Below are 20,271 nucleotides of genomic sequence, written 5' to 3'. Positions count from 1 at the left end.
TGCAGGAGGATCTAATATACATACATTAAAGCTGATTTGATTCGGGATCAGTTGCGATATATGTGTCAATTTTCTTCACTCCTCTTAACTGTCTCCATTCTACATAAATGATGCAATCAAATCAACCTAGCTTATCCCAACCAGGGAGTTGTTATCCATAACAACTCCCTCTCCCAACGCAACAGAAACTCTTCTACATTGCTCTCTCTATGACTGACATCTCCCCCTCACAATTATGACACTCACAAATGCTTGTCTGGAGTGATGGGGTAGTATTTAAGTTTTGTCCCACCCTATCCTGTTTTACTGCATCCCTTTGCATTTTTCTACCATCTTTAAGCTTGTAGAAGCTCTTAAAAATGGTTTGTAACAAATATCTCTCTTCTGTTTAATAATCTGATGAACAGGCATTCAATAGCTCCAAGTGTCTAGCAACCCAGAAAACAGCTGAGAAAAAGGGATTTCTAGAGATCTTCCAACTTTTCTCTGCTCTTTTTCAAAGCTTATAATATCCAAATCTGTTTTCTGTTGTTCAAGTTCATGGTTCATAGAAATATATTTAGCAAGTAAATGAGATTTGGCCAGGATTCAATAGAAATTTCCCACATGAGAGGTATTTGATTCAGACTCAAACATTTTGTAGGTTAGAAACTGCATATATCTCTCAGTGGTTCTTTTGAGTTTGCTTTTTCAACCTATTTCTATTTTCTTCTTGTATTTTTACAGCGAGTGTTGCCAGAATCAATGCTGTGTCTGGTGTCTATCTGCTATGCTTTCTGCTATTACCGTTGATGCCCAATCCAACCAGAATAACTTTGCAAGGTTTGTATTTTAAATTTTCTTCCTCAAAGTGGATTTTATAAATAACTTTTATTTCTATCGATATTATTAGAGCAATGAAATGCTTTCTAGTGTAGATTAGTTTATTTTCACGGTTAATTAGTGTTAAACTCGATTTACTGTGAATAGTTGTGATAATGAACAATATGAGGGGTGTGTACAACAACCGCTATTATTTCTACTGTGTGAGACATGCTGTCTGCCAAATCCAACCAGAATAACTTTGCAAGGTTTGTACTTAAAATTTTCTTCCTCCAAAGTGGATTTTATAAAAAAAAAAAAATTCTATCGATATTATTAGAGCAATAAAGTGCTTTCTGGTATAGATTAGTTTCTGTTTATGGTTAATTAGTGTTACACTCGATTTCCTGTGAATAGCTGTGGTTATGAACTTATGAGGGGTGTGTGCAACAACCGCTATTATTTCTACTGTGTGAGACATGCTGTTCATGCCAGACAGCCTCGCTCCAATGGATATTATATTGAACTTTACTTAGTATTGTGCATTGTCATACTGTAATTGCTGGCAATAACAATTTGGAAAGAACCAGCATACATATCAATATAGTACCCTAAGTATCATTTTACTCTGAAGATCACTTTGACTAGTGATAGTATGCTATTAAGGGGTCTTAGGACTTTTGACCCCATTAAGAGGGCTTGTCTGGAACTCTGGACTAGCTAGTATTTGCCATGGAAACCCCATAAGTTTGGTTTTGAGTTTGATCTTTTACAATAAATGTCACTTTTTGTGAGATATGACTGTCCAGGCCTCAAAATTCTGGCTATGTACTGGTTAAATTTGCAGTGGATTTTGCAGTTTACCAGTCGAAAAATAGAAAGGTCAAAAGATGCTGGCAATTTTTTTTCTGCCAGCTGTGGACAATATTAGAACTTCAACATATGGTAAAGTCAGTTAACAGTTCATCGTCAGTCAAAGAATATTTCTAACTGATATGTGTTGTAATTCAGGAAAACTCCAGTGGGAACTTGATTTTAGCCCATAGACTTATTAAAAGCATTGGCATTTTTTTTTTTAACAAGCGGCTAAAATTGTCAGTGGTGTATCATTTATTGATATATATTTTTCATGTCGGTTCAGCACAGTGGCCGCACCAGTCCTTGTAATCGAGGGAGGGAGGGGGGGGAAGGGGAAGGGGAATTAGAGGGCGATGAATTTTTCACATATATCTGACCTTCCTAAAATATTTCAATTTTATAGCGATCAAGAATTGTCTTTGAAGTTTGAAAAACTGAGTGCCTACGGTTTTGTGCCAATAGACTTTGGTGGGCATTGGAAGCTGTTTCAGATACAAACGATTAGTCGAGCTCTATATAATTTGGATAAGCACCAGATCTGGTGGGGGGGGGGAGGCAGGGAGGCAATTAGTAGAGGGGCAAAGGGAAAATCTGGGGGGCACTGGCTCAACATAATTTATAATGTGATAGATAATCTGCTAGAATCTCTCCTTCTTGATACAAGTCTTTTAATTGAATCCGAGTGGCCTTGCACCCACCTGTTAATTTTCTCATGGTTAAATCTTAACATGCCTGTAGAATGAACCAATGCTGTGACCCCTGCTCGGTATCCAATACTGTACCTATGCACCCAATCTATCTTATAGCACTCGGTCAAATTTTTAGTAAAAATTTGCCCCATCAACAACCCCTGACCCTCCTCCCCCCTGCCCCCAAAATAGGGCAGTTACTAGTCATAGCACCACAATGATTTGAGATGGAAACAAGGAATGTAGAAAATGATTGATTGTTCACAATGATTATGTTTGCTTGATTAATCTGGGCAAGGTAACATATCCAATCCATACTTTTAACCAGTCACGGTTGATGAGGTTTGTAGAATCATGCCGGACGGATGTCTTCAGGGAACCTAGTCATCCAGAAGAGAGTTGATGAATAAAAGATGATGATTAAGTCAAGGCACATGAAGAGACCGCAGTGTCTAGTATCTAGATGTGAATTAATTATTACGATTGGACGGAAAGAACGCTCGGATTTAAGGACGCTTACAGATGGTGGCTGGTGGCAGGATGCATAGAGTTGGAAATGGGAAGGAGAAACCTTAATTATTGTTCTATCGGGAACAGTCAATATGTGGGTTTTGGAATCGCAGTGGTCTGTACAGCTTGGCTTACATGCGGAAATTGTGGTACATTCTATTGTACAGGTGTATATGGGCAACACATGCAGTACTTAGCGGTATCCTACTCAGTTTTTAAATGCATATATACAGGGTAGCATGTTGCATTGCACTTTTGTACAGTATATATGCCTAGGGCGCAAGGGCCATGCAAAGGTCAGTGCATTGCCATGAAATTTAAGAAGCGGTAGGTTAATGCATATCATGTATGTACGTAGTAGATCTATGTACGATTCATTTTGGATCTTCAAAGCCTAACCATACTCGCTTCATAGAAACAAAGCAGTGTTGATTTGATTGTATTGGCCTTTTAATGTATAAATTAAAATTGGATTTTAATTGATTCCTTTACAAATGAGCTGTACGACAGATAACCAAGTTTGGCAGATTAGCTCAATGAATGCAAGGGGTGCATGATTTGAATGAGTATGGGTACTATACAGTCATCGCTCCTAAATATTAACCAAACCAGGAAGCCTGTCAGAAGCTTCTACAATTCTGTTTTTATGATGCAGCATTGTTTGAAATCAAACAAGGAACTCAGATTATTAGCCGGCTAGAATTTATTGTAGTTCCAAGTTTACCCTGTAGGTAAACACAGGAAATCCTTGTGGAATTATAGAAATGATTCTATTCATTGAGGTAGAACTCTTCATAATAAATTGTTGGTACAAAACCGGTCTGTGACAAAATTTCTCACTGATTTAGTTAACGGGGTGTGTTATGAGCTGGTATGCAATTTTTATTGTACATGTAACTGGCAGTAGACCGACATATACCGGCGATTAATGGTTATGTTGCAAAGGATTGTGGGAGCCTCATCTTAATTGTTTGTAACATCAACTAATTCAAGACCTTAAATGATAACATATCATATTCCACCTTCCACCAATTTTAATAACTTCTTAAAGTATAATTAGTGTAATTAGTATAATTACTGATCAATAGCAAAGTTTCACATTTGTTGAACATTAGCTGGACATGCTTAGTGAATAATGAAATTTATTTTGTGCTGGACATGTGATACATGAGACACTACCATCATATCTTGGTCACTTGTTAGTTGCATTTTAGTTCAGTCTCTTATCAGTGTTACCATAGTAGTTATATAGTCAAACACTACATATGTTTTGCTGAGAACCCCAATATGTGTTACTCGAATGTTGAATGCTGTTGACAAATTATAGTTGTAATTTATAGTGAATTTAACTGTTCACTTGTCCCAATACTGAAGATGTACACAGTGAGTGAATAGAAGGAGCCTTCAAGGATACACACATGCTGCTCACAATGAAACATCCTGCTAGCTTTACAACCACTCCCACTGGCAACAAAAATCTTTGAAGTATTTGTGCAAGGGTCCCAAGGTAAAAAAGAACATGCTTGCCTTACAAGACTTTTTGGCAAATATTGTGGATGTGCTTTCAGCTATAACGTACATCATTAATGTGTCCCTGGGAGGTCCCTGTCACAGACAGTCATGTAGGAATTTGGCAGATCTACCCAAAGACTCGAAAGAATTTCAGCAAAATTAACATAAAGAGTCAACAATTTTGCAAAGTCTTCTCAAAGCATCCCTCCGCAGACAACTCTTAAAGATCTGCTTTATTGGATCCAGTTATAGCACGCTATAGCTAGGAAAGTTTTGTGATTACGCAATCGACCTGTCACAGGCGTAAATCCACCTCAGTTAGCCTGCATAGCTTCTTAACACCATTTAGGCTCTTGTGTAAAAATTGTGTGGAAATTAATTTACTTCGATTCTCGCTTACCTGTCTCCTCACAACCTTAGCACCCGTTCTACAGTGCCTATAATGTCCATGGTAACCTTTTAACACTGTGCACCCTCCATGCCCCTCCTTCTCATTCTACCATCTTAAGTGCATACATGTGTTTTCGATTAGGATTTTTTCCATGTCTACAGTGTAGTTAATCATACAGCGTTCACACAAAGACTCTCACTCAAGAAGAAATATGTGTGGCAGGCATTGTAGACTAGTTGGTAGAAAGAGGTCATTTTACGACCAAGGCAGGTCGATTACGTAATCTCAAGAAACTTTTCCATGATAGCGTGCTATAGTTGGGGTCTATACAGCAGACCTTTAAATTCATTCTTAACTGAGTCATGATAACTGATATGCTATGGATTAATCAGATAATGGAATAGCATCATCTTCTATCTTGCTGCTATAAATGATTTATTAAATAACATTTGAGGTAGGTTTGAGATCAGGGGAGGCCATGAGGTGAAGGCTACAGTATGAGGTGGAGTGATGGTCAATAGACCTGTCTCAGACTGTCTAGACTACCAGGTTAAAGGGTGTGAAGACTCGCGCACAAAGAAACGTCTCATGCGGGTAATCTGACCTAGTTTTGAATGAGGTGTACTACAGAAGTGTTAGACACCACCATCGATCCAAGAAAGTACACACACAGCTTGCTACTGTCGGTAATTAGACACTAGTGTACAGTCAATACATACAGCTATGGTCAATACCCACAGCACAGTGTACAAACGATACAGCGATGGACATCTCAGGTCCAGCTAAAGATAACAAGGTATCACATTTCATTACTGTCTGCATTTTGTAGAGAAAAACTTCACTTGCATGCAACGGAAAGTTAACTTTTTCAGAGCGCGGTTTGTTGCGAGTCTTCAATGCCTCTAAGACTATCATATTTCTTTCTTGCTCTTAAATATTATCCTTTTTCCAAAAATGGGTGATATTTAAGAGCATGTTGTCTAATATATGTGGTATATATACATGGTTGTCTACCAATTGTGTGGGTGTGATGAAGATGGTTCTCTTGTTGTTGTCAGTTGGTCTTAAATATAACTGGAACCATCGAGAGGTTGCTGTAAATATGTGTGTATATACAATTATCTATTTTCTCATTGGTCTGCAATACCATTGGCTGCTCCCTGTATGATGTCCTACATAATCCAATGAACACAAAACACAGATTTCCCATCTCACTCACACGTTTATTTATTTATCTTCATTTTTGCAGGAAGGACGGGTATTTACTTGAAAGTTGTGACAATATTGGGAGCCATCGCTTGCTTACTCCAAACTGTATTTCAAATTGTCATCTACACCACGGACATAGCTCAAAATCTTGAATTCTGTGAGTATCCCAATCGCGTTACTCTTCGATTCTGTCGGTGCTTATTCCTTCCCTATTACTTACGGTACAAGTTAAAGCTCGGCTATAGGCAGAGGGTTCTTGTTCCCATCTGTAAACAAATAGCAGGGAATTATTAAGTGTTGATAATTTGTTTATCATATTTCAAAGGCACTGATTTTTTTTTTCTACTCTCATTGAATACTAGATTTCCTGCATAGAAAACTGCTATACATCTTTAACACTTGTGTGGCAACCTGCCGATGTTGTTTAGCAGTTTGCGATGCGCTACTTGATAACCTATTCACTAAAGTGCACTGACAGTAACAACAGTACCAGCCGTTGCTTTGTTGTTAAAAAACATTTTGCAATGCGCTATTGGATACATTATTCCCTGTATAGTCTGCTGGTAACAAAGTGTAAAGAAAAAAATCATAAAGAAATGAAGAACACAATAAAATTGGAAAAGGAACTAACTTTCAACTTTCAAAAGTCTACTTAAGACCCATTTTTTCACTTGTTCTTTTGTAAATTAATTTACTTTCTTTGTAAAGCACTTTGAGCAGTAACTTTTGTTTACTGATTTGGCGCTATATAAGTCTCATTTATTATTATTATAAAGATTACTAAAGGATTATGGAAATTAGTAGTCGCACAAGTCTGTGTGAATTGTTAGTGTTGATTTTTAGCTGTTCATTGCTTGGCAATACTCTCTTTCGATGTGTGAACTTGATAAGTGCATCACTGTTTCCAGTTCAACCGTAATTTCGTACTTAACGTTAATGGCGCAGACACAGATCTGTCACAAAGTCCAAGTAATATAGAATCGTATGTTGGTGTAGGTGAATTGTGTCTTGTGATAGAGCAGGTGTTCAAAAAACAAACACAGTATGCAAATGTTGGGAACGTACTAACTTTCCGCCAGAGATGAAGTTAAGGATTTTCGATATATTGAGCTGCATGCTCCTCTGAAAAGTCAGTATCAATTCTGAACCTTCGCTGGTTAATGAGAAATTGCCCAGATTAAATACAAATTATAAACAGCGTAGGAAACCTCTGTACAATCATTAATATATTTGGGTTTCACTTTTCAGTCTAAACTGTGTGTTGAATTTTTCTATGGATAATAGGCGGATATGAGATAATTTTGCTGGGGTCACCATACAACAAGATAAACACTTTTTTTCCCTCTTTACCACACAGGTGAGGCTAATGAGTCACTATGGAGGCAGTTAGGTTTTCAGAGGTAAGAGTTAGATTTTACTGAAAGAAAAATGATAATCCATACTGATAAAACACCAAATAAAAATTAATAAAAATGATCAGTTGTGTAATACAACAGGAAACTTAAAATTGGGGAGGGTATTTTCTTTTACAAAATATTACTACATATATATATCATATTCTGCATTTCATCAGTTTGGACCCCAAATTTTGTCAAAATGGTTAGACTATCTCCTCCACAGAGTTTGTGTAGGCTTGAATTGGAGACCAAACTCCTTTCTCAAATGAGGAAAAACTACTTTTGACAAGAGAAATTTCATAGTTGACAACTTTCTGTTTTTTTCTAGAATATTTGTTGCCCCAATACAAACAGGTCTTTAAGCCTGTCATAACTATTAAAGCCAAAGATATTGGTCACATTGCTCATCAAAAGTTTGATGGATAGCAGTATGTACAAGATGGCTGTGGCCCGGATAAGATATCACAAGTAGCATTTACTTCGCTTCCTCACTTATCGTTCTCTTCACAACTCTCGCTTCATTGTCGTTTCTAGATTACCGTGGTAACCTTGTTCACCAAACCTACATATTTATTACTGAAAGTACCGATTACAATCGATCCAAAACTAAGGCACACTCCTAGATATTTTTTAACCCAAGTGAAGGGTTAAGGCTAAGGCACACTCCTAGATATTTTTTTAACCAAAGTGAAGGTTAAAGAGCGATGAATCAATAAATTGGTTTGATAATCACCATTTCATCGCCTAGAAACATTTCATGTCAATGTCAGTCCTATGCCATGAGCAGTTTGGGAACTTTAAGCATTTCCACTTTCCACTCGCTATTTGATATTAACCTTGATGTGGCAAGCTATCAACTAAAACTACCTGCAGATCATGATTTTCATATTTTAAGCGATAAATATCGACATCAAACTCAGCGAGCTGCATGCTTGAAGACAACTGCCTTCCAGTGGGTCAATGTTCTGCAATCTTTAATTCGTCTCCTCATTATAATTCTGCAATGCTACCTTACTCTAAAGTGAAGTTATATATAGGAATTGCTATTGATTTCATTCAATGCAAACCTGACCTTGAAATGTGGAAGTTTCTCACATCACCCCTGCAGGGTAGCTATCTGTACCTTAAAACTAGGGAACTTTTTCTATTTAGAGCATTTATAGAGCTTTTTTTTCTGCTGGTCAGCCATGTGATAACCTTGAGGGATTTTTGACTGGCATTCTTCAATCTGAAACGCTTCCATTTCTGTTTTTGCAATTTTGAAAATGTCAAGGTAAACTCAGTTAAAATTGTGGGATCTTTAAAGAAGTGAATTCATTTATAGGGGTCAGAAGGAAAACAAAAAATTGAAATATTTAAAGAGGCTTGATGGGTTTTTATGAAACAGAAATAAATAACAAGATTGGTTTCAGTAAAGAGATTTCCAAAATCCATATTTACTATATATATATATGTCCTGCATTAAGACTGGTGAAGATAATAAAGGCTCACCCCAACTTAAAAGATGTGAATTACATTTTGAAAGTGGTCAGACAGTTGCTGATTTGATTGTATGTAGAATCATCATGGATTGGAAGAGATATCTAACAAAAAGTGAAAAACAAATTTTTAACAGAACTCTTAAAAAAGGCTCCAGCTGTACCCAGTTTTGCTTTAGCTCCCAAAATGCTTGTGGGTCGATTCCTCCGTATTGTTTCCAAATATGCTAGAAAAGTCAAATAATTGCCACTTAACTATAGAAACTTCAACAAGCATTTTATAGGTACCATTGAAGCAATTTCATTCATTGAGATATGAAATTGGCAAATTTCTGCCTTCTCAATACCTGGGAATAAGTTTTGTGGAAGTTTGGAATCTCCATGAAGGCTTTAAAAAAAAAAATTGTTATCAATTAGTAATTGACATTAAAGTTTGGGTCAATACTTAGTACTTTGAAGAAAGAGAGTGTCCCTTTATATGGGTGTCATCTTCTAGTATCATGCTGACTAGTTCATATCTTGGCTCTCAATGGTGGGTACAGTAGTGGTGTCTAGTTAGGGGGTGGTAGGTCACTTTAAAGACCAACTATGGAGACTTTTCGATGAACATAAAATCCCTCCATTTTTCATGTATGTAATCCTTAACTGACTCCAATTACATTGCTGTAATTAACTTTACCAATTTCGGACGTTAAATAAGTGAAAAATGGGACGAAAAGTCAGCTTCTATTTCAGACATTCCTGAAACATTCCTAAGACATCAGGTGACCATGTGACGTCAACGTTTGTATACCTCACTCACAACTATACTTTTAGTGTGTAAAGTCGTATACTTGAGCTGCCAAAAACATGAACGATATTACTCCTTTTTCCTCAAAATGTCACAATTCTGTGTTGTTGGAGGTTGCAGTTATACCTCATCCAACAAAAGCATCAGCTTTTTTAGATTTCCGAGTAAAAGAACCGACGTAAAACGCCGCAGACTTTGGATCAATTTTTTGAGATCCACGAGGAAAGATTTTTCAGCACCCGGAGTATCTCATGCCCATGAGTCCACATGCATGAACCTGCTTCTGTGTATGCTGCAAATGTCTCATTCTGTGAAAATTATATACTGTCGATAGCTGTGTCGGACCATGGTCGGACATAGCTAATGTGAAATTGACCGTAAACACGCCCTGGACGTCCTTACATGTAACATTATATCACGCAATTGACAGTAATATATTTACTGTAAGAGATGACCGTATATATATACCGTGCCAAGGGTATAGCATTGTTAGTACATGTACGGTAGTTAGTTACAACTCTCGCCGGCGTTGGCTCACAGCATGTGTAAATAGCCATGTTAGGATTTATCTATTTCATTTGTTGTATTCCCAGTGGCGTATCCAGGATTTTCTAACCCGGGGGACGCGAATTACTATCTAAGCGGAGCGCCACCATCGGTTGGCGCGCAGCGTACAAGAAAATTTCTGGTTTTGAAACCCCCCAGATCACCGGAAATGACACTTCTCGGGCTTGAAAATGACCAACCAGATGTACACTTTTGCCTGAGAACCAAGTATTTCCCAATAGTTTTTCTTCCCCATCCATAACCTTTTTGAAGATTTTCACCAGTCACACATCATGTTCGACCTCATCGCATCTCCTGTGGATCATTGCTTTTTGTAGGTGATTCTACGTCGCGGCCCACAATACCCGACAGCCCCACTTTTGAAGGTTTTAAGCCCATTTTTCGTTCAGAATTTCAAAATTCACATTTCTCGTGATTAAACTCACTTCAAAACATACCCATAATGTTGCAAAAAATTTCATCTATGGACAACCAATATAGAAAAACCTCCTTCAACCCTTAACAGACCGGTCAAAATTGCACAAGAAGAGGGAAGTATGATGAAGAATGTTGGTCAGGAAATTTTCGAAAATTCAGACACAGTTAATTTATTGGTGTACAAATATTGAAACCTCCTATAACGGCTATTATAAAATTTCGTTGAAGGAAATGAAAAAAATACCAGATATTTCCTAACCGGACACTACACACATAGGTCAAGGAGGCGGGGGGGGGGGGCGGGGGCTAACGAAATATTTCTTTCTGAAAATTCGGGCAATATGCTGAGAATTTTTCGGGCACCTATACTGAAAGAAAAATACATTGCAATGATGTAGCTAAAGGAAATAAATAGTATAAAAATCATATCCTTGGTAATTGAAATAAAGTTCTAAGCTTGGCCGACTAATTCGCCATCAAGGGAGGCGGAAGCACATTTAATCTGGGGGGGGGGCACCGACATCCAAGGGCACTTTGCAGAAATTCGATTTGACTGATGCAGCCTGATATTTAGTACCCTTTATAACTCTTACTGTATTATCTTCTTTGCATATACACATCACTCCCTTAGCGTCCACCCCCCCCCCCCTCAAGGAAAATATGCATACTAGCACTGCAATATCCAATGTGCAAATTGGGAAACAAGGAACAAGTTTTCTTTTGAGACAAAATGAGGTGAAATCATGCTAGTTGCTAATGTAGGAATCTTCCGATTTAGAGTTTATTTCTTGTTAATATCTTAACAAATTTCTTCCATTCAAAATAGCTTTGAGTTTGACCCACAGAAATTCATTAAAAGTCAGGGGCATAGCCAGGATTTGCAAAGTTGTATGCACGACTATCTGAGCGGAGCGCCACCATCGGTTGGCGCGGAGCGTACAAGAAAATTTTTGGTTTTACAAACCCCTCAGATGGCCGGAAACAGCCCTTCTCGAGTGTTCATTCTGGTTCCCTGGCCTCTTGCTAACTTGAAACACCTCAATTTTTCTGTAGAAAAAGGGCACATTTTTAACCTGAGGAAAAGTGGGGGGGGGGCACGTGCCCCCTGTGCCCGCCGGTTCCGCCGCCCTTGTTCGCCATTACTAATGTAAAAGAGAGTTTTGACATAATTGGACCTCCATGCTTTTTCTCCATCTTCATAGGACAATTCGTTGTTTATATGAGCATCCCGCGGTATACTGCGCAACTTTCAGTGACCGTACGGTACATGATGGCATGCGATGTAATAACCGATGCTTGCTTATATGATATTGACATTAACATATTGAACGCGCACGGAGCGCGCGAAAATGTTGGTTATATTTTTCGGGCAAGTCGTTACAGCTCCCCAAATCAAATTGGGCTCCTTCGCCTTTGACTACACACATAGACAGTTTTTGAGGCTGTTCATCCTGAAACGCCATTTTCAATCTCACTGATATGATGTGATATCTGCTGTTTGCTCTACAAATTCGAACAGGCGCGTAGCGAATAATTTGCCAAGGGAGGGCGAAGCCTGTAGGCGAACTATCTAAGCGTAGCGCCGCGAAGCGTACAAGAAAATTTTGGCCGAAAATGCCTCCCAGATCGCTGGAAATGCCACTTCCCATGCCTTGTAAGTTGCATCTAAGCATTTTCTATTTCGAATTTACTATAGCGATATCATAAAAAAAAAATATGCTCGGGGGGGGGGCGGCGGTCGCCCCATTCCCGAAATGCGTCATGTTCCCCGACGACTCGGTCGAGTTCGAGACCAGCCACAGTTGGTTTCATAGCACAATAATGTTTAAGGCGTCCATACACACACACGCGTTATGATAGACCATATATAGTATATATATATATATATATATATATATATATATATATATTTATAGATACATTAGTGAGAGAGGAAAAATAGAAACGTCAAAAATGGAGTTGTCGGTGTAAGGAGTAGGGTGAGGCGCACGCCCCTTCCGAAATCCTCGATCCGTCACTGGCTACCCGGCCATGTGTATATGATAGGGTTCAGCGCTGTAATGATGTCACTGTTCCTCTTTCTCTTCCCGGTGTCTTGGCTTTTATCTTCTACTCCCTCCTTTTCTCCTTTTTCTCTCCTTCTTCTTTTTCTTTTCCCTTCCTTTCTCTCCTCCTCCTCTTTTTTCCCCTCTTTTTTCCTTTTTTCCCCTCTTTTTTCCTTTTTTCTTCTCTTTTTTTTTCTCTCCTCTTTTTCTTACCCGGGGGGCGCGCGCCCCCAACGCCCCCCCCCTGGATACGCACCTGATTCCAGTATCGTGAGTTCGTGATACATGTGTAATATTGTCCGTTCTGTATATTTCAACATCTGCATGGTCCAAGGAGTTGAATAAAAACGGTAGTATGTAGCGATCGGACGTTTTATTTCGTTAGTGACTGTCTTGTGATTGTGGGATGTTAGTACTGGTCAAGGCCTGTTTCACCTAGACCTAACTCTATGGAATTACACAGACTCACGGTAGTTTTTCGCCCAGGATTGAACAAGAAACGTGGATTAGGATATTCACTGCTAAATTTGTTTATTGACAGGATACTTTTTCTGTGTTTGTATACTTTTGGATATTAAAACGAGTAAGTACTATGTAAGTATATTGTACCGTACGGACCTATTGACGCTACGCTATGTAAAAGATGCCTCCATTTGAGTGGAAATTTTGCTAATAAAATAAGCAATTTAACTAAAATTTCTGCTTATAATTGTCTTAAAACTTGTTGTTAACCTTCATGTGTTCTTGTTTTAAGCTAACAGCTTTTCAAACGCTCGAAATTGGAAGTCAAAAACAGTACAATTGTTCGCTATCTGTGTACAAACAGTGCCTATATCAGCGTTTGATTTTCGCGGTATACAAACTTTGACGTCACACGGTGACCAGAGGCTCCTTTGGGTCAATCTCTGTTTTCAGACATTCCAGAGGTTCATGTCATGTGACTACCCAAAATGTCCATTTTCGTGGTCGTTTTTGATGGGTTATAGTAGGTTTTCGAAGATTATTTTTGACACATGTTGATTATGGGTATGTAAACTCCTAAATTAATGGAAAATCTCAACAACAAAAATTGCCTCCATATTTGGTCTTTAATGAGGCCATCTGTGTGGCATTCCATCCTGTCAACAAGTTTCTGCTGATTCGCTGACCTCCCTTGCTTTTTACCTATATTGGAAACTTTTGTAATTACAGGGATTATTTCGTTGCACTGATTACAGGTATTTGGAATATCAAGGTGTGGCTTAATAAGGTTAAGGGGTCAGTTACCATGGCAACTCCTTGGATCTGCCACTGCTGTACATACTGCCACCTCAGATGGTGATGTGTTTTCCTTGGCTTAAACAATATATTCCATATTGAGATCCCTTTAGTTAATTGATCCGTAAGTAAGAGCATTATGTGGGAGAAAATTATAACACCAAGCGCTGCAACTATTGATGAGCCGCAAATGTCGAAAGAAGAATTTTTACCGTCTCAAGAAGAACCGGATGTGCATCTAGAACTGCGTTTTGTTATCGCGATAAACTTTAATCGTCTGTGAAGAGTTATGAACTGCAAGTGTGCATTGCTACATGGTTAAAGAATAAGGAAAGAAGGGTTTCACTGTGATCCTTTCACCCCGGGCCTGTTTGGAATCTTTCATATTGTTCTTTTCCATCTGCGAAGTCTTCACATAGGAAATTTACATTAAGATCATTCATGTTTTGACATTAGTTGGAGAAGAAATTCTCTTTTACATTGTTCAAGTTAAGCTCATTGAAAGTTAACTTGGAGCATGTAGTATCTGTCATGATAATAACATATACATCTATCAGGTCTGTCCATCCATCCATCCTTCCTCCTGTCTATTTATGATCATTCAAACTGTGTAATAGCCCTTTGTGATAGTGGCCCAAACTGGGATATAGTGGCCCAAACCAGGGGAACATTATGAACCATATTTCTTACATTCACAAACTTACAACAAATTCCCTTCAATTTCCCTTTCCCCAGGTTGGACGGTGTGACGTTCGTAGACGGTCTCCGTCTGGTGGCTCCAGATGCGGTCGTGTTTCTCCTCACCATCGTCATCTTCGTGGCGAGCAAGAAATTGGTCGGACCATCTCCCGACGATGTCCAACGACAGGGTGTGGTCATGGAACGACGCCCGCGGAAACACAGCCAGGTAGCGGAGGGTATCACCTGCTTCATCACCATGGCCCTCTTGGCGGCTGCGGGCATCATCGTCCCATCGGCCATCTCCTCTGTCTACTTCTTGAGTCTTCTGATAGTAGCTACCTGGTGGGCCCTCTATATGACCTGGGGTAGGGTCTTTAATGTCCTCCAACTAGTATGGCTCATCTACAGTGGAGCTCACATCATTCTCCTCTATCTGTACCAGTTCCAGTTTTTCCAGGAGGAAATCGACCCCAGCGAATTTGTTGCAAGGTTTGTATCTCTTTTCACAAGTTCGAAAGTGTAGAGTGGAGGTGAAACAAGTATTTCATCCAGACTTTATCATCTGAATCGAATCTGAAAATAAGAATGAGAATAATTAATATTTTGAATCTGAAAAAACGAAAAGAAAAGAAAAACAAACAAAACACAATCTTCATCATCAACCTTTATCTGCACATCTGCAGGGTACTGAATACATTAACTGGAAGGTTTGACTTAAATTTGATGGAGATTTGTTTGGAGGTTTCAATATGTCAAAAGCGACAGGTATAATTATCGACATGTCTTTTTATGCACCGACATGGTATATCAGGAGCTCATGATTATTCATGAGTAGGTTCATTTGTATTAGGCTAGTGAAATAGTATACATAAGATGAGCCCAAACAAAAGTCACAAAGGAGAGGATGAAAATGTTGGTAAAGTGCTAATAGCAGCTTTCAAGTGGAAAAGTAAACTCCACATTTGCATCTGAAAAATAGGTTGAATTTTGTCAGCTATGTGATGGAAAAAGAAAGCAAGTAGAAGAAGTATCAGTTCAGTGCAAACAAATAACAGACTTGAGAAAAAAAAAACTGTACATGTAAAAAATTAACCAATTAATAAATAGCTTGATAAGTTAGCTTCATAAAGCTTTTAAAAAGTATCTGTGACACAACAGATTTAGGTACAGTATTATGGTATTGTCAAATAAACAGGCTTGAAAAAACACACTGTGTATATGTAAAATAATTAACCAATTAATAAATTGCTTTATAAGTTAGCTTCATAAAGCTTTTAAATGTATCTGTGACACAACAGATTTAGTTACAGTATTGTCATCTTTAGAAATAAGTCAATCAAATTACTCTTGCTATGGTGTTTACACGTACCCATGCTTTGTGTTAAAAGCTGTGATAGTCTCAATGCCTGTCCATTTATCACTGCTTAATGATAAAAAGTATCTGTGACACAACATATTTAGATACAGTATTGTCATATTGTCAAATAAACAGGCTTGAAAAAACAAACTATAAGTCAAAAATTGACCAATTAATATATTGCTTTATAAGTTAGCTTCATTAACTTTTAAAAGTATCTGTGACACAACAGATTTTGATACAGTATTGTCGTCTTTAGAAATAAGTCAATCAAAGTACTCTTGCTATGGTGTTTACACGTATCCATGCTTTGTGTTAAAAGCTGTGATAGTCTTGATACCTGTCCATTTATCACCGTGGTTAATGCCTGCTATTAACTGAAGTTGGTATTTAAATTAAAGCCATGCTAACAGAGGTTTTTAATGGTTAAACTGCATACCTGTTTATAATCACCAGTTTATTATTAATAAATCAAATATATCAGCTGACTCAAGGATTTGCTTAATGTGACCTGCCTTAGAATTATCACAGATAATTGACCTTCGTTACCGTGGTAGCGTATATTGACAGCTTGCTAACTACAATATTGAATTTCACCAATGTACAGGAGGATGAAGTATGGCCAAATAGCGTAGGATAACCCAATGTAAAATTTTCACAGCAACAGGTTGACACTGACAATTATGCAGTTTAGGCCTCAACTACCATCAAGAATTTTCCGTTATGCACTTTTTTGTCTGCTAAAGATCAAGTTTAAAATATACTGCACCAAAATAATCTGAATCACACTTGATGCCATACAAGTTATAGTCAGGTAACAGATCATAACATGTCAGTGAGTGTGCTTAATGCCTGATCACCATGGCAACCATTATGGAAGCTGGTAGCTTCCCATTGAAAGCCTCATTTAACTGAGTGCATTAGGTATCGTTGGTTGTTTCATTAGTGATGATACACGCGTAAATGATATCTTGGCGATGTTATCATTTTAATACCTGTATTAACCTGATCTGTCAGTTTTTATCAGCATTTTCAGGAATAGTCGGTAACAGACAGCTTCCTAACAAGCTGAACTTTGATACAGAGTTGACTGATAAAGTACTAGTAGTAGAAGGATGGGAATGATTTTTTTAGTAGCAAGTCATAAATAATGTTGAAATCATATTTATTCATTCATTCATTCATTCCAGTATAAATATAAAATTTACAAAGAGGAGTCAATAAATATGTGAACAGGAAGAATAATTAATATGAAAAGCAAAAAAATATTTATGACTTCACTTATCAGTGGAGGAACTGACCCTATCTACAAGTGAATCATGAAGAAATTTCTGGGAAATTTAGGTTAAAGCAGATCTATTTGCAGTATGAGTTTTGTCTTCATCAAATACCCTTGAACAAAACCTACTTTATTGCTTCGTTGAATGAATGCTACAACAATTTTGGAAAATTTTCAAAATGTATTTCAACCCTAGGTAGAGACCTACCACACTAACATAGTAGAGGTTCCTATTCTAGCCTTCTGGCTGAGCTGTTAGTTGTTCAATGTCAGAAATTTGGAGGATCGTTACTACTATCTGGGAGAAGGTCCAAAACATTTGAACGGAAAACAAATTTCTCAAAGCAGCTTGAGTGAGCCTGATGAGAACTGGAACGTGGCTGTGAAAGGCAGTCTTCTACTTGTGACGAGGGTGATAGCAAAAAAAAAAAAAAAAATGGGCAAATGCTATTGATAGGAAACCATCAAATATTCAAATATGTATTTTATCATTTATAGCAAGGGAAGACTTAGTTTGCAAATGCAATGTGTTAATTTGGATTAAGGGCGGCTATGTTTAATTAGCTCATCAATGCCTCTGTTGTATGCCTGTCTATGTTAGCCAGTGTATGGTAGTAATGCTCCCAATGTGACAGTGTAGGCAAAACAGAAATTAAAAACATATCAATACCTATACATCATTAATAGCCAAACTTTATACCTAAGGTGTCCAAGTTTCCAGGTTTAATGAACTCAAAGGACAGTGAAGAGATCAGCGGTAGTATTAACAAAATTGAGGCATAAAAGACTGCAGTTTTAACAAGAGAAGGACGGGCGGGGCCCGGTGGGATGGGGGCAAGGGGGCTAGGGGGAGGTTTCCATGTGACTATCCATAGTCTCCTTTCATCTGTTCAGATTCTGCTAAAAAAGGCAAATGTTCTGCCTCAATTTGTGAAACTTTGTCTTTTGTTCACGAGTTAGCTGTATGAATGTTGATAGTTCAGTGCAACAGTGGGTACAATATAGTCCTGCCCTTCCTCAGTGTAATAATTAATTCTACTACAACAGCATTGTATTCATATATGAACTACAGTTTGTTGTCCCCCTCTGGGCAATATTTTATTTTGTAGTGAAATTCTGGGGTAACTACCCCACAGACCGTTTATAATTCTCACCACGTGCACTCCATCTATGTTTAAAGCTGATCTTTACCAGATGCAGGGGGGTAGGAACTGGGAGCACGTACCCCCCCCACTTTTTCCAAAATAGCAAATATGACCTACTGGCAAATAAAATGTGCCCCTTTGATGAAGAACTGTCTTTTTGGATATCTTAAGCCTTTGTTAAGTTAATATTTTATTTTAATTATTCACATGCACCATGATAGTATTGATAGCATACTAACACATATATATTTAACCTGATATGGCCGGTGTGTATCGGTTTATAGCATAACGAGTGGTATTTGTGGAATGATAAAGTGCCCCTCTGATGTTGTGCCCCCCCACTTTTTTGAAGCTTCCTACCCCCCTGACCAGATGACTGTTAAAAGCTCAATTATAGTTGAGTTTCACAATCAAACTGCAAAATAGCAATGATACCATGCATAATTATATCAACTATACACAGTATAAAGTTTGATTAATGTATTTGCTAGGATCTGAATTGTAAGGAAAAACCAGTAAAAACTGGTGAAAACCAGAAAAACAGGACTATTCCTCAAATAATGTCAGCTGCAACAGCCTGTACAAACAAGCATCATTTTCATCTCTCTGTTCCCACTAGTGTGCATTTAAAAGCATAAAAACATAATTCAACATGGTTTTCTCTAAACACTGCCAATGAAGCGTCTGGACTCCATCAAACAAGATCTATGGAAGATTGTCACCCAAAATCGTGACTGTGAACAGTATCACGTTTCTAATCTTCATAACCCAATCCAAAAAATTAAATTGTCACTCTGGTGGATGAGATGAATGTCTTCTTCTAAATTAATTATGGCTTGTTACAAGTTAAAGGGGATAGTCAGTGTAGAGTGAAGTGTCTGCAAACTTAAAGTCCTTATATAATACATATCCACTCTTTGTTTTGATTTCTGAATAACATAATCAGGGGTTTTCATTCAGAGGAGGATAGTAAAATTGGGATTGAGAATATAATTACATAGCAGATATAAACCCCATCCTTACCCCTGCACCCCCCCCCCCCCTGCAAACTCAACATTCTAATAAAAATGTGCTTAAATTTTACATGGGATTTACTGCATTCCTCTCCTATCTACCTGTCTCCTCTCTATGTTAGCACTTTCCCATCTACCTGGCTACAAATTGAAAACAATTTTCCATTGAGCCACTTTTCACAATTTATGTACCTTCTGTTTCTCCTGAAACCTCCATTATTCCTCTGTGGAGTTGTTAATTTTCTTAATTACCATGTACAATCCAGTTATTCTAATGAATCTAAGCTAATGACTGCAGAAGTATGTCATAATTAGAAGCAATTCAATTAAAAAAAATTTTTGTATGACATGAACAAAATGTGTAATAAAAATAATTGAGCCAAATGTTAAATTACAACCTTCCCTGGGCAATGTGCACGAGCGGAAAATAAAAGTGCTTAATGTCGAGGTGAGAGCAACAAACAGGAAGTAGTAGGAAGGAAAGACTTAACGAGCAACTACGAGAGAAAACATACAGAGAAGTTGTCATAGTTTCCATCAAAATGTTAACCTTTGAAATATTAAAAGTCAGTTTATAAGTTTTTTTATTGAAATATCGTATAAAGGGGAGGAAGAAGTCACTCGTATTGGATGTGAAGAAAACAGTAAAAATGCCCCCAAAAAAATGCATTATTGATTAATAAAAGAGAAAGAAAAGGAAAACAAGACCAAGTGTCATATAGGGGTGAAGGTGGGTTGGGTGGGTGTACAGAAGGGGTCAAATTGCATAACTAGTGAGTGGGCTGTACAGTCTATGACTTAACACACAAGAATCTGGGAACCTGTAATAAATGGATCGTTTGATGCCAAACTGATTTCAGAAAAAGTTAATCAAA

The 20,271-nt window shown here is 37.8% G+C and overlaps 1 protein-coding gene across 35 annotated transcripts in view; it reads left to right on the top strand.

Annotated features, from left to right (window-relative positions):
• The window catches only part of LOC139965540 (piezo-type mechanosensitive ion channel component 1-like), a 139,551-nt gene that overhangs the window by 15,454 nt on the left and 103,826 nt on the right, over positions 1–20,271 (top strand). For 34 of the 35 annotated variants that reach the window (XM_071968021.1, XM_071968019.1, XM_071968000.1 and 31 more), the window contains exons 2-5: positions 727–822; positions 6,011–6,127; positions 7,328–7,370; positions 14,657–15,091. In XM_071968021.1, the coding sequence (XP_071824122.1) occupies positions 727–822; positions 6,011–6,127; positions 7,328–7,370; positions 14,657–15,091 (691 nt within the window). Of the gene's footprint in view, positions 1–726; positions 823–993; positions 1,071–6,010; positions 6,128–7,327; positions 7,371–14,656; positions 15,092–20,271 lie in introns of those variants that run through there. The other variant, XM_071968023.1, reaches the window with a different exon arrangement.

The sequence above is a fragment of the Apostichopus japonicus genome, chromosome 3 (genome assembly GCF_037975245.1).
Source record: "Apostichopus japonicus isolate 1M-3 chromosome 3, ASM3797524v1, whole genome shotgun sequence".
Lineage (NCBI taxonomy): Eukaryota > Metazoa > Echinodermata > Holothuroidea > Aspidochirotida > Stichopodidae > Apostichopus > Apostichopus japonicus.
The sequence above is the reverse complement of the archived record's forward strand: the minus strand, read 5'-3'. Positions and strand labels throughout refer to the sequence as shown.